This window comes from Betta splendens, chromosome 4, assembly GCF_900634795.4.
Source record: "Betta splendens chromosome 4, fBetSpl5.4, whole genome shotgun sequence".
NCBI classification, from domain to species: domain Eukaryota; kingdom Metazoa; phylum Chordata; class Actinopteri; order Anabantiformes; family Osphronemidae; genus Betta; species Betta splendens.
Window position 1 is genome coordinate 16,271,827 of NC_040884.2, and position 14,493 is coordinate 16,286,319.

The 14,493-nt window shown below is 49.8% G+C and overlaps 3 protein-coding genes across 7 annotated transcripts in view; 1 reads left to right on the forward strand and 2 right to left on the reverse strand.

Annotated features, from left to right (window-relative positions):
• The window catches only part of pola1 (polymerase (DNA directed), alpha 1), a 37,077-nt gene extending 35,631 nt beyond the window's left edge, over positions 1 to 1,446 (reverse strand). The window contains exons 1-5 of the mRNA XM_029148194.3: positions 1,283 to 1,446; positions 732 to 859; positions 442 to 538; positions 286 to 360; positions 92 to 207 (exon numbers count right to left, since the gene is read on the reverse strand). Coding sequence (XP_029004027.1) covers positions 92 to 207; positions 286 to 360; positions 442 to 538; positions 732 to 859; positions 1,283 to 1,331 — 465 coding nt within the window. The 5' untranslated portion in view covers positions 1,332 to 1,446. The remainder of the gene's footprint in view (positions 1 to 91; positions 208 to 285; positions 361 to 441; positions 539 to 731; positions 860 to 1,282) is intronic.
• Positions 1,447 to 1,836: 390 nt separating this feature from the next.
• pcyt1ba (phosphate cytidylyltransferase 1B, choline a) lies at positions 1,837 to 7,611 on the forward strand. Of its 4 annotated transcripts, none has more exons than XR_003785636.3 (9): positions 1,837 to 2,289; positions 4,551 to 4,650; positions 4,727 to 4,843; positions 5,152 to 5,303; positions 5,388 to 5,466; positions 5,563 to 5,705; positions 5,788 to 5,976; positions 6,050 to 6,686; positions 6,742 to 7,611. XR_003785636.3 is itself a non-coding variant. In XM_029147554.3 (9 exons), the coding sequence occupies exons 2-9, from the start codon at positions 3,242 to 3,244 to the stop codon at positions 6,272 to 6,274; spliced, it is 1,059 nt and encodes a 352-aa protein (XP_029003387.1). In that variant the 5' UTR covers positions 1,837 to 2,289; positions 2,526 to 3,241; the 3' UTR covers positions 6,275 to 7,611. The 4 variants fall into 4 exon arrangements, 3 of the variants coding, with proteins under 3 accessions (XP_029003387.1, XP_029003386.1, XP_029003388.1); XM_029147554.3 differs by adding an exon at positions 2,526 to 3,295 and having other exon boundaries at positions 6,050 to 7,611; XM_029147555.2 differs by adding an exon at positions 2,526 to 3,280 and having other exon boundaries at positions 1,838 to 2,289; positions 6,050 to 7,611.
• A 68-nt stretch (positions 7,612 to 7,679) lies between these two features.
• On the reverse strand, positions 7,680 to 14,155 carry pdk3a (pyruvate dehydrogenase kinase, isozyme 3a). Of its 2 annotated transcripts, XM_055508089.1 has the most exons (12): positions 13,779 to 14,155; positions 11,978 to 12,119; positions 11,826 to 11,897; positions 11,285 to 11,469; positions 11,092 to 11,181; positions 10,851 to 10,928; positions 10,585 to 10,661; positions 10,400 to 10,501; positions 10,206 to 10,313; positions 10,002 to 10,115; positions 9,707 to 9,827; positions 7,680 to 8,192 (listed from the first exon to the last, which is right to left on the reverse strand). In XM_055508089.1, exons 1-12 carry the CDS (start codon positions 13,879 to 13,881, stop codon positions 8,167 to 8,169), a joined length of 1,218 nt encoding a protein of 405 aa, XP_055364064.1. In that variant the 5' UTR covers positions 13,882 to 14,155; the 3' UTR covers positions 7,680 to 8,166. The 2 variants fall into 2 exon arrangements, with proteins under 2 accessions (XP_055364064.1, XP_029003384.1); XM_029147551.3 differs by having other exon boundaries at positions 7,680 to 9,827.
• Positions 14,156 to 14,493: the final 338 nt, after the last annotated feature.

The following is a 14,493-nucleotide window of genomic DNA, read 5'->3' on the forward strand; positions in this document are numbered from 1 at the left end:
CATAGCTGCTTGAGTAAAACATGAACAAGCTACATGTGAATATATCTGTAACAAAAACACATGGCAGTCATTGATGCCAGCACACACGCACCTCAGCGGGCCTCTTGACGTTACTGTTCATAAAGAGGCTCTTAATGGTGTTGGGCTTGGACACAGCAGCTTTCTTTACTGCTTTCTTTGAGCCTGTTCCCTTTGCACCTCCTTTTCCTGCAAACACAAATAGGTATGAAAAAATGTCTCAGCTATTAAAAATAACAATAATTTCTGATACAAAACTGTGTTTACCTGCATTTTCTAATACATCTTCATCCAAATCATCATCAAAGATTTCTCTTCCATCCTCCACGTAACCGGTTCCATCTAACAGCAGAGAAGAGATGAACCCATCCAACATGTCCATCACACACAGTCCTGCCGTGGATATATAGAGCTTTGACTTACCATCATCGATGATCCAGTCATCTTCCTGCCTCTCCCGAACCATCTTCGAGTACTGCTCCTCATCCACCTCCTCATAAACACTGCTGAAGTCTTCTACCTGGAAAACAAGAACATAGAGTTCTTCTAAACAGCAACCCAAATTTTATCAATCTAAACAAAACATAAGTCTTTCATTTTTCATTGTAGACCTGCTAATCTACTGCTCTTACACAAACCTAACTCCCTCATACAGTTCCATTAAAGACAAGTAAATAAATACAAGACACTTATGATACAAAAAGGGTCCATACTTCATATTTGATCTTCTGACCCATCTTGGCTTTCTTAAGCTGCTCCAGCGCAGACTTCCTCCCCACCTTCTCCCTCTTCTCCCGTCTGGAGCGAGACTTGGCCAGACCACACGCATCACCTCCGTCATCTGAGCAGAGGAACACATGGACATCACAACCCAGCGGCAGGTTCGACCGTGACGGCTTGTTTTGGCCACCTTCTCAGTTGAGCGGCACATGCGCATTGGTGTTTCATCTACTGCATCAACTCGCTTTTTTACACACAGGGAACTCTGTGACACTTTGTGAGGAGCAATCAGAAAATAATAACTTAAAAAAACACAATTTTAGCCGACGTAACATTACTATTACATTATATGTTCTCATCTCTTGAGCCTGAACACTCAAGCAGCTTCTATTGGTTGTTAGCTAGTCAAAATATAGTTACAGAACTGACAATAGCCTAAGGTTGCCACAAGCTGCGTGCAGAGTTAGCTACTGTTACGGTTAGCTAACGTTCTCACCTTCCCCTGCTAAATTCAGCTGCTTGGCAGCACTAAATGGAGACTCACCGCCGTCCGCAGTGTCCATGTCTTTCTCTGGGTTTGACACCGGAGCCATAACTTAAACTTTATGCCGCCAACGATCGCGTATTGACAGCTGCTCGAGGCGGAGGATCAACACAACAGCACAATCCGCGCCAATTCTCCTTCCCGGGGAAAGTCATATGCCGGAAGTGACGTCGGGCCCTGTCAGCCAATAAGATAATGCACTCTCTACCCTTTGTCCACACGGTGGCACTGTTGGACCATATAAAGCTGTTTACTGTTACAGACCATACACGAGGTTTTACTGTGCGTGACATATTTTATAATTTAATGCGGACTCACACTTAATAATTTAGTACATGATTGTGTATGATAATACATTTAATGAAAAAAGTAGTGGTAAAGGTTAAACGTTGTTTATTCGAGTCTTTCTGTTTAGGTGACATTACATACCTCTATATACAGTAGATCCTCAAATTATAGGATCACAGTTGTTAGTGCACGTGTAACTCCAAAGAAAACCTCGTTTCCATAGCAACCAGTGGTACAGTGGGGACACAATAGCCTCCTGTCCCAGATTTGGGGACCACAGAGACAGTACAGCGCGTCCAACAATCACAGCACAAAGGAGGTTCTGTCCTCTGTGCCCGTTTTGGATTTTTTTTACTACAAACACCTCCTTTTTGGGGGTGGGAGGCTTTTCAACATTATCTATAAATTGCAGATTGGAAAAGAACTTGAAAGACCCTCCGCAGTGGGGTTTGTTCATGGCTGTGTTCCACTGTTACCAGCTCGTCTCTGATGAATCGCTCATCTGTCCTTCGATAACAGTCGCTCTGTCGCATTTGTGCTGAGACAAAGACGGGAGCTTCAGAAGAACAGGCAAGAAACCGCATTTCTATATAGATATATTTTTTATTTTTATTTTTTATGTTTTCTGGACGAAAACATAAACCATACCCATGGCGAAACGGCGTCGTAAAGAGCGCTCCTGTTGCGCGTCTCTGTACTGTGGAAAAGCTCTGGCGAAGGTAAGAAACACTGGCTTTACAACTAAAACTACTTTTTAGATGGAAAATATTTTCAGTGAAGGGATTTCTAAAAGGTTTCCTGTTTAGCTCCAATATCTAGCAGGAACAATTGCCCCAAGATCTGTTTATATTGTACTTATTATATTGTACAAGCAACAATTTAATGACGATACTCTAACATATTATAGTAGCCCAGTATTTTAAGCTCTCTTGTTGCTTCGAATCCACGCCGACAGTTGGACCACCGTGGACTCCACCAATCATCAGCGTCCGTGCTGCTGGACTGGAGTAGCTGTCCCCTGATTGGATAATCCTCGCAGCTCTCTCCTCTTCTCCGTCGCCATGGCGAAGGCTCACCGTTAGCTGAGCTGAGAGGCGTTGTAGGAGCAGAGATCGCATATTTACACAACGACTCACTAACATCTCACAACAAACGAGAAGCCAAACGCACAAATTCAGACTAAGTAACATACATTTTTATACGTCTAACGTGGGGCGCAACTAAATAGTCTTTATATAAAACTACACATAGTCATCGAAGAATGACCTAAACATATGACTGATTGATTTTGTACATTTGTCCACTGGTTCGCTGGAGCTTGGATATTTGTGACAGGCTTATTTGCAATGCATCTACTTGGGCGGACAGTTTAAACAAGCGCTAGCAAACTGAATACAGCAGCATAGATAAAACAATGCTCTATTCCTTTTGTGTCGCCAGAAAAGCCAGCAGAGTGAGACCTCTTCACTGCCTCCTTTTCTCTGCAGCAGCGGCTCAGAGAGGAGGAGGAGGAGGAGGAGGAGAGGGGACAACAGAGAGGCAGAACAGGGAGTGGGCGGGGGAATAGAGCAAAGAGGAAAGAGACAGCGCTCGGGAGACTGGCAGCGTCTCACTGATGCTGAGTCACATAACCGAGGGACCAACGCCGCATCCCATGAGTCTTTGGGAATAATGGAGGAGCTCGAACACACTTGCCCGCATCCCCGGACGGTAGGCCACCTATCTGTGCGTCGCCCTCATTATAGGTGTCTTGAGTGGAGTGAGTGTGAGCGGGAGGGAGGAGGACAAAGGGTCCTGCCTTCTCCTGTGATGTGAAATTGATCCCCTATAACGGGAGGCAGGAGGAGATGCTCGGAATGCAGAGTGGACAGGGTCTGTTTCCGTGCGTGCTGACGAACAGAGGAGCGGAGCATCCTGTAGTACGGATGTCCTGCTGGAAGGACATTGCAGCAGCGGGCACTGAGAGCCTCCTGTGTTTGGAGACGCTCCTCTGTTCTCCCCTGGTGTAATTCCTCATCCTGGCCCCTGTTTGCCTCTGCTCCAAACTCTCCATCTTTGCCTTGTCTTTACCCCATCCTCTCTCTGGTCTCATCTTTGTCATTGTTGTTGTTTCCTCATGCCCCTCTGCCCCCGTGTTTATCTTTATATATATATATTTATTTTTCAGTTTTAATCCCTCCTTATGCCAGATGTTGTTTGCTTGTGCCAGAGTGGGACTCCACGGAGCGCGCTCACGCCACTCGTCCTAATAGTCCCGTCTGCTGCCGCTCAGTGGGTCCGAGCATCACCATCTGCTTTGTGCTAAATGTTTGTATCTACCCCTCAGCTGCGAGCGAGTCCGTGGAGCGACGGGCGGCGAGCGCGCTGATTGGCCGACTCCGGCCGCTGAGGCAGTCCGTGAGAAGTTGAGATGTCAGCTAATAGAATAGCCAACGCCGTGAAAGTGCAGCGAGCGGTGCTTTGTAGTAAACGATGATGCGGTTCATGTCGGAGCTCGGTTTCATCCGCCTCTCTCCGAACCTGCACCGATTTTTAAGCGGCTCTCGTGCCGGGTTCTGGTGCCGGGTTCTGGTGCTTTTCCCTGGAGGACCCGTCGACGCCGGGCCTCTCGTCTGCTCCGGAGCGGAGGCCGAGTCTGTGGCCGTTATTCCGCGCCCGCCGCTCTCGCACTCCCACGGCTTTCGGCTCCGCGCTGACTCAGGTCCCGTTTCGCGGGCGCGAATGAGATTCGGCGCTCGTCTCCAAAGTCAACACATGGCACAGAAAGACGTTAACCTTGATATCGCTTAAGCAAGTATGACGTCCTTCATCCCATTGTTTATATGATCAGACACCTGTACTCACCTTCCGTCCCCTGTAACGCTTGCACCTCGGCTGTGGTCAGTGACGGAGGTGACTCCAGCCGTGGGGTGAACCTACAGGTTCCGTCTTCCATTCGCCGCTCCTCTAAAGTCTCTCCCTCCCCCTCTTTCCGGGTCAGACGCTGACCGAGCCCGCCATCTTCGCCAGGGAGACCAGCTGCGATTGCCGCGCGCCCCACGAGAAGCTCACCATCGCTCAGGCCCGCAGAGGCACCCCAGGTACGTGCGGTACGCCTCCCGTTGACGAGGTCGTTCGCTCCGAGCAGCCAGTATCTGAACCGCCGTTCGCTTGCAGTGGACCGACCCGTCAGAGTCTACGCAGATGGGATCTTCGACCTGTTCCACTCCGGACACGCCCGCGCCCTCATGCAGGCCAAGAACCTCTTCCCCAACACCTACCTCATAGTAGGAGGTACAGCAGGAGAGCGCACGCACGCACACACACACACACACACACGCACACACACACACACACACACACGCACACACACGCACGCACGCACACGCACACACACACACACACGCACACGCACACGCACACGCACACGCACGCACGCACGCACGCACGTACGCACGCGCGCGCACGCACGCACGCACGCACGCACGCGCGCGCGCGCACGCACGCACGCACGCACGCACGCACGCACGCACGCACGCACGCACGCACGCACGCGACCCGTGACACGGTCTCTAACTCGTCCGACTTTGTTCCCGGAGCAGTGTGCAGCGACGAGCTGACCCATAAGTACAAAGGCTTCACAGTCATGACGGAGCTGGAGCGCTACGAAGCGCTGAGGCACTGCCGCTACGTGGACGAGGTCCTAAGAGACGCGCCCTGGACGCTCACACCCGAGTTCCTGGAAACGCATAAGGTGCGTACGCCTGAGTGCGACCCACTGCTTCAACCACTGCTCTCTGAATTCTCACCCGCGTTCTGCCCTACGACTGCTCCCCAGATCGACTTCGTGGCCCACGACGACATCCCATACTCGTCGGCAGGAAGCGAGGACGTCTACAAACACATCAAGGAGGCGGGTCAGTAAATACTGTAACACCCTGCAAACAGGGAGCCGCGTTGACGAAGCGGGTTTCGCCGTGGGTTCTCACGGCCTGTGCTCGTGTGCGGGTTAGGAATGTTTGTGCCCACGCAACGCACGGAGGGGATCTCCACGTCGGACATCATCACCAGGATCGTCCGCGACTACGACGTCTACGCCCGGCGCAACCTGCAGCGTGGCTACACCGCCAAGGAGCTCAACGTCAGCTACATCAACGTAAGGCCGCGTCCGGCACCCGCCGCCGCGTCTGTCGAACCGCTTAACTGGGTGTCATTAGTCTCCATTGTTGAGCCCTCAGGAGAAGAAGTACCGGCTGCAGAACCAAGTGGACCGGATGAAGGAGAAGGTCCGCACGGTCGAGGAGAAGAGCAAGCATTTCGTTTACCGCGTGGAGGAGAAGAGCCATGACCTCATCCAGAAGTGGGAGGAGAAATCCAGGGAGTTTATCGGCAACTTCTTGGAGCTCTTCGGCCCAGACGGGACCTGGGTGAGCCTCGTGAGATAAGAGTGGGAGCAGGATCTGTGCCGGGGTCTAAGGCCTTTTTCTCCTTCCTGTACAGAAACAGGTGTTTCAGGAGCGCAGCGGGCGCATGCTGTCCTACGCTCTGTCGCCCCGGGAGTCGCCCTGCAGCAGCCCCCCCCACGAACTGTCGCCCGTGCGCTCCCCGTCGCCCCCGTCCCCCATCGCCCGGTGGCACGCCGCCCGGCCGTCGCCCCCGGCCTCCCCGAAAGGCGCCACGGCCTCCATAAGCAGCATGAGTGAAGGCGACGAGGATGAAAAGTAAACAGGCACACCTGCCCACGCACGCACGCACACACACACACACACACGCACACGCACACACACACACACACACGCGCACACGCGCACACACACGCACACACACACACACACACCTACAAACACTGGCTGGATATTGGAACAGCTCCGCTCAAGGATGTTGCCGATACGCAACGCCGATGGTGATCATGGGAGACGTGGACCCAGGCCACCTGCTGCCGTTGCCCGGACAACAGAGCGGAGACGAGGGCGACGAAGAAAGGACGCGGCCTCACACGTAAGTGTCCGACCTCCCGTCCAGCGTCTTTTGCTCTGGACGGTCCACGCTGATGGAGGCTGCTCGTACAACCTGCTCATTATGTCACGCCGCTGTTTTTGTCCTGTTCTGTTTAGTTTAGCATTTTCTCTGTAGCGACGTCGAGACGTTCTGTAATTTGTCATCGTTAGATGTGAAAGGGCACGACGTCGCAGGAGCGCCGTGTCCGACAACGGTCGTATGAACAGATCCCAGTTCAGCACTAACAGCTTGTAGAAGTTGTGGGCGCCTCTTAGCTCATACACAGTCAACACTAGTTTGCATCATTCAACCATAAACTGACACTGAACATAAAATACGCAGTAGAAACACTGTTTCTTCCTCTTTGTTGTTCCCGCAATAATGACTTTAAATCAAAAATGAACTTTCTGACAAATGAAAAGTACATTTGAGCGAAAGTAAATATGGAAAAGGAGGTTTCTTTTAACTTTGATTAAACAGCATGGTTTCATCAAATTAAAGCTGGTAAATGAAGCCTATAAAGATCCAAGTCTAATCTGTAATATGCTTCTTAAAACCCCCCAAAACATGATTGTGCTGATTCTTCTTGAATGTAAAGTAAGTCTGAGGATGAAACCACGTCTGCACTTGAGTAAATGGAATCTCTCCAATTAGTATTCACGTCACACGAGTAGGAAAAAAACACATGAAATTCCACCTTAAGAAGCCATGCTTTCCACGGTAGGTCGGTCTTTTGCAAACCTGGCAACCCCGGTGATGCAGCCTTTCCCCAGGACACTGGTGATACTTGAAATACACAACAGCCGAACCCTCCAGGCGTCTTCAACAGCAAATACTCAGCCCCACTGTTTTCTTTGCTCTTATTACACATGTATGTAACCAGTGTTCTGCTCAGGTCTGAACCAGAGCAAAACCTTTCTTCCACCTGAACAAAACCAATAATGCAATGTAGAGACAACGTCCTGTAGGCACTACATGTTAATCTGCACTATATGTACAAACAATGTGTTTTTTATCTTAATGTTAAACTGGCTTGATATATAAATAAAAATGCTGTAACTGAATGTAAATGAAATGCCAAAATTTTTAATCAAGTACAAAATATCAGATGAATCACACAAACACACACACACAACAGCAATTATTTTTATTGTCAGTCTCGACAATACTGAGTGACTGTACGTTGATCTCATGCTGAATCAGATTAGACTGCTCTATTACCGTGTTGGTGTTGCTATTTGTGAACGTTTGCACGAATGCCTCCACAGTGACACTTTGTTTAAGCTGGATGAGAAACACAATCACTCCACACTGGCTGCAAAGACATCACACGCAGGTAAACAAGGAGTATTCTCTAAAACACCAGAACCAGAGAGACAGTCTACTGAACTACTGAAGGTTGAAGTTCCTCTGGCGTCTATTTTACATTAATCTACAGAGATCACTAGCTGTTCAATGAGAGAGACCACGTATGAAACGTGTTGAGCTTAAAGCACAACGCTTCATTTACAGCAGGTCATGACACCGTGGGTGAAATCTTAAAGAGTTGTGCCTGCGAAACGAAGGACATTCGGGACGAGGAAACTCTCCACGCGGAAGCGTCTTTCAAACGTCTCCGTCTACACTCGTTTCACATCGGGCAGCGCTACAAGAGATGAGAAAAGGAAGTCACTTCAGAATGCTGACACCCCCATCGGCCAGTCTCAACCAACTCTTCTACTGGGTTTGGGCCGTGTTGGATGAAAGCTTGGTCTTTTTCAGTAGCTAGCTCTAAAATAAAGCTGTTACAGTATAAAGTGCTGATCGACAAATACATCCTTGATTAAGAATCTCTATAAAGGTGGTAAAGTGCACTGATACAGTTCAGTGGTTTGGAGCTTGGCTACTTCAACTACTTTGCCAGCTTTATTAAAAATTTACTCCTCAACTGGATAAATAAAAAGAAATAAGTCTGTCCAGGAACATTTAATTTAAATGTTCTATTGGACTGTGAAAATAAAAAAAGTGCAAGTACTCCATTAACCTTTGAAGTCTTTGTTTAAAAATCAGCTCTATATTCCGCCTGCATTTCCTAGCCGTCGTTCTTTGTTCATCACTACAAAATAAAAGTGCCGTCTTCCAACACACACACACACACGCTAAAAGTGCATGTAATTAGCTAATGCCACTTTAAGCGACCGTATTAGATGCATCAGATCAATTCCTGTCCGGCCCGTGGAGCTGGAGCCGGTGAAGCTGCTGAACAGGCAAAGCGGGCGCGTTGGCCTTTAGTCGTCGTACAACCAGGGTCAGCGAGAGGCAGCGCTGCTCGTTAACAGTCTGCGTGGGTTTGCTTCCATGAGTAAAGTTAAAGAAGGCTGAAATGCGCTGGAAAATAACTTGGTATAGGATTCTTCAAGTAACTGTGGCATAAAATTTAAACCCTGGCTTTCACATCCTGGTGCAATTTTTCCAATTATTCTTGGGGCAGAGATATAATTTTCTCAGTAATAAGTGCCTGCCACCCAAACAAGTCCTCACCACAAAGCGACACGCTGGCCCTGATTGTGCTTCGACTCAAAAGCGTCTCCCGAAGGAAGGGAATGGAGCCTGCTCCTCCCCCCATTCACACTGAAACTCACCCCCCCGGACTGTGCTTGTGTTTTAGAGGGAGAAACCGAATACAGGCCTGTGTTGGTGGCGAGAAAAACACGCAGTCAGCAGAGCACAGCGCTTTTAGCCACGGGGAGCAGCAGTCTGGGCAGCGAACCGGCAGGCCAGACCGCGCAAGAGACAGCGGGATGAGGTTACAGCGATGCGATGAGTTCAGGCCGAAGTAGCGGAGAGAAAATGGAATCTAGTACTAAAATACCCAGGTTCTTTTAACAGGTTTGTACAGCAGGGATGGAGGAGGCTGGTAACTAGGGAGACCCACTGTTAACGTCACAACAACCAAAGCTACGCTGATGAAGCTCATTGCCATTGGGTTCAGATTTAAGTCGAGGTCATCCATCTGTTCCAGAGTGTTGACCCCCGGAATGTAAAAGTCAAATTCCCAAAGCGAGCGTTGACCCAAGGGCAACGTTCCATCATCACGCCCCAGGCAGGGTGCGGGCGCTCTGGTCCCAGCGGGGGGGGGGGGGGTTATCAGTTATCTGTTGGCTTTGTATGTGGACTTGCTGGCGTCGCGGGGCTCCTTGCTGGGGTTGCTCCAGTCGTCGGCCTCGGCGCTGGTCTTGTAATGGCGCCACGCCGACTTGTTGAAGACGGGCAGGCGCTCGAAGGACTCGCTGGACAGCGCCTTGAGACGGAGGAGCAAAAAGCGGTGAGCCGGTGGGGAAACCCCATCGCTGTCCCATTCCCGAAAGCACCGTTTGCATCACGTGAGGCAAGCGTCTTGTTGCAATATTAGTGCTAGAACCTCGTGGTTGCATCATTAGACGTTGGGCAACAGACTACGGATCAAACGTTCTACCTTCAGATAGATGACAGCATCGGTGCCGACGCCCTCCATGGAGTACAGCTTCAGGTCCCCCTGGAAGTAGCGGGCATAGAGCCTGGAGATGGGCAGACCGTAGCCAAAGCCAGCCTGCACACGCGTGGGAGAGAAGCACAGTAAGACTCGCTCGCCACACACACATTAAAGGCCAGTACGGGTTCGATTAACGCGAGCGCGCACCAGTGGGACGGCTCCTGGCTCCAGACTCGGCGTAGGGGCAGTGGAGTACATGTAGTTAAACAGGCGGTCTATCTTCCTCAGAGGAACTCCTCCGCCTCGGTCACTGATCTGGAGCAAACAGGTGGAAAGGGGTTTTAAAATGCCACTAATGTTTCATGTTGATGCTGCTGTGGGTGAAAGCGCCTTTAATTTACCTTTATTGAGAGGTCCTCTTTACCCAGAGTCACTTTTGCCTTCACTGGCGGCAGTCCGTCGTTATTGTTTTCGTGAAGCTCCACGGCGGCTCTCATCGAGTTCTGCAAACACGGACTTAATTAACCCGGCGTCTTCTCCGATTTACAGTCACATTACGGCTTAATTGCATCCCAGCGCGCTTTACCTTGAAGAGCTCAAACAGCATGTGGAACAGATGAGAGGGCACATACACCACTTGGATGGGCTTTGTAGGGGCCTTCACTGGAAACACACACGGCGCCAGTTATATTTAAACACAAGACACCAATGCTAAATATGGATTCTCCACAGACTGATTATCTTAGTAGCAAAACGCAACGTTCACGGCCCTGCAGCAAATTAGAGGAAGGAATATTTATTTGGACGCGCGCGCGCGGTCGGACTGTTGCGTAGAAGCAGAACGGTTCTTACTGTTGAATTCTTCAATCTTGAGGTCAGGAGCGGCCAAGTAGTACTTCTCGCACAGCATCTTGGCCGTGTCATAGGCATCTGATGGAGGAGGTCAATCACAACATCACAACGTATATTTATATTCTGACGATCACAAGGACCTGAGCTGTGTTTAATGTGTCACTGCTCAAAGCCGATATACTTCCTCAAACAAACTGCCGCGACTGCAACAGCAGGCGATTTTCGCGCACGCTCCTCTCACCTCTGACGACTTCGGACACGTTGCAGGTGGGGTCGATGCTGCCTATGTGCTTTGGGTGAGCGGGGTTGGTGTCGTTACCGAACAGGAGAGCTGCACGCGGAGGCAGGAGGCGAACATGAGTAACAAACAAACACCAGGAGGCCGCTTTTACTGCTTTTGATGCGCCGGAGCCGCTTCCAGCTCCGGGACTCACTGTGCTGGTTGATTAGCATGCGGAAGGAGATGCGGTTGGTGTAAAAGCGGTCGAGGAAATACTGGACGTTGCTGCTGATGAAGGGGTCGAAGCCGAACTTCTCCTTGTACTCGATGACCCCCTGAGCCATGGTCGGGACCACGTCGTTGTGGCGGTTGCGGATCTCGATCAGCAGGTCCAGGAAACTAAGGCATGAATCAAGTGGAGATCGGTGATAATGGTGCACTCTGCGTGTGATGAACAGCACCGTGCGTGCATGGACACGTTCTATTTACTATTCTGAAGTTAAGCAAAAGCGCAGAGTCATGATGAATATCAAGCTTAATATCAGCAGTAACATGTCCTGGGTCTGAGGAAATGTTGGGAACAAACAGATTAAGAGTCAGGTGAGCGTGGATTTAGGATAAATACTGGCTGTTATCTGGACAGGCAGCAGACATGTGTCTCCACTGAGGGGATGAGCCGTGCTCATAAAGACAGCTGCATGTTGTACTTAGTCTACACCTATGGCGAATCATTAATCAAGGCCACGTTCACTCACTCGTTCAGAGCGTGAGGGTCTTCGGGCTTTCGGTTCTCGTAATCCAGCAGCTCCACGAAGCTCTGCATGTACCTAAGGGAACCGAGCCAACCAAAGGACACGTGTTGATACTGGGCCCAGCGGAGACGTTCGCGTCCGCGGGCGGCGCTCACCATTTCTGGACCAGCCTAACGGAGGGCTGACTCAGCAGTTTGTCCGGCAGCAGGTTGACCTCTCTCATGGTGTTGGCCAGTCGCACAGGCAGCTCCTTGCGCAGGAAAACGTAGGACGTCTTCTCACAGGCGTTGTCCCTGCCTGAGAGACGAAGGAGCAGGCGTTACAGAACCGTGCTCCTCTTTCACTTATCAGGTAACCTGATTTTGGGCTGTGGAAGGAGAGACTCAGGATACTGGCACAGTAAAGTGTAAAGCGAATTAAATCAGACATCTGGCATGGACGAAACTGGTATTTGGTTCATCGTCCACACAGGTGGAGAGGAGCATCAAAGCTGCTGTGGATGAAGGAGGGCCTTAAAAATAGAGGCAGGTGCATCTGTGTTCATCCTTAGATCTCTATTAGCTATTCACCTGCCGCTAAATGGGAGGTGCTGTCTGATAAAAAACATTTACTGAACCAAGGGGTTTTTGTGTGAAATGAATCAAAGCAGACTGGGTTTCACTTTGTCTCTTGGCCTCGCGTTTAATTACACTGCACACGTCAGTTCGTCCATTAACTTTTGAGCCCCTACAGTTTTATTGACAGTCAACAGTGCGTCTTGATCCATTTCATCCACCGCCGTGACGCGCGTCGCCTAAATCAGGAAAACTGTGTCAGAGTTCAAATACGCGCGCATGTGTATTTACAAGGAAACCGTGAATCTCGTGGTTCCGGCCGAGACAGAAGAGAGGAGTTGCGAGAGGTGCCGGAGGGGATTTATCTCATACAGGAAGCCAGCTTCGCATTTCTACATAACCGACTCAGGCAAAACGTAATTCACACAATGAGCAACGTGCGCCAGGTCATCAGCCTGGTTATTTGTCAACACCCAACACAATCAAAAGTCTGTAGATGAAATTGTTTCCAGGTTCGGGAACAATTGCAAACTGTCAGTATATCAAACAACAGAGAAACAAAGTGCAGCTTTGTGCCACAGGAAGCCTTTTGTGCGGTGACGACCTCTGATTGACCTCAACACTGCATCTATCTTTATGGTGATAAAAAATATACTCTCAGCCAGGATGATAAGGGAATGTCTTATTATCAGCGACACAAAAGGAGGCGTCGTAAACTACAAAAGAACAGGGTAGTGAAACCGACAATTAGTGACTCAGCCCTGGAACGACGCAGGCTGCACCAGCAAGTGGACCTTGGATGCTCCCTGATATACTTTTGCCCTGTTGCCCTCTGGCCGAGACAATTACTGCTGACAAGAGGCGCCTTCCTCCACACAAGGGTCGCTGCTTCCTGCACTTCACGCCCCAGTCCACAGCCGCGAGGACCCTTGACGCAGCACAGGGGACGGCGTTCAGCCGGACTCGGATTGAGACGCGCCCGGAGCGCGGCGGGCGGTTATCAAGCGGGACGCTGTGTTTGGAGTCTGGCGCAAAATCCCAGCAATGCATAAAACAATACAAGCTTAAATTTGCCCTTCAGACTTGAGTTTTATTTGTTGGAGCTGTCACTGCAATGACTCGGGCTAAAGCTCCAGCTGAGTGATAAGTGGGTGAACAGTGGGTAAGGTGAGCTGGGAACGTGCGGCGCCTGAGCGCATGGACGCACCTGCAGGCAAACAAAAGCTGTGACGGCGGCGGCCGTCGGCTGTTTGTGTTTACGTGCGGGCCACTAGAAGTAAACACCGCACTCAAATAGCAAATAGACCCCAACAGAGTATTAAGTTTCAAGACAACCCAGGGCCACAACGAGGCCCTCCTGTTGCCCCCCTTTCATTTAGAGGATGACACATCTGTTACTCACCGAAATCCAAAAACTGCTTAATGGAGAGCGGCGACGGAGAGAATCTCGAGTAATACTCGATTTTGGGGTTAGTGTTTTTCAGGAGATACGCGAAGATCCTCATTTTGAAAGTTTAGTGGTGATGCCAGGATGGGAACGCTTCACTGGGAGTCAGAACACAACAAACACCATTTTATCGGCGCTGAAGCTGACGGTCCTCCTCCCTGCGGGTCCACATGTGTCCCGGCTCGCAGTCCTGCAGTGGCTACGGGGCGACACGATAAATAGATGTCCATGCGGCTGTGCGAAAAGGTAGAAACATTGTGGCCTGGTAGGGCTTCCTGGATCTACATCGATGGACCCACAGACAGCTCCGCAGTCGAGTTGGTCTGGTTAACCTGCGACTTTCTGTTACGATTTTCAAAATAAAACAAATTGTTGCTGCTAATGTTGAAAGTGCTGGAGGAATAAATCCTGCTTACTTGAAAATCATGTAGTAACTCCTACAAAGCTTGTAATTACTCTATTAATTATTATTTACTCTTAGGTGTATGACATAATAATGCCATAAATATATTTGTAAATACTAGTAAAAGCTGTGTCATAAGAACAAGAATAGGAATACCTTTATTAGTCTGACAAGGGGGAAATTGCATCAACAGCTGACTATTAGAAAATAAAAACCTAAGCTAAACATTATAACTAGGGATATATGAATATATACTATTGCTAATCA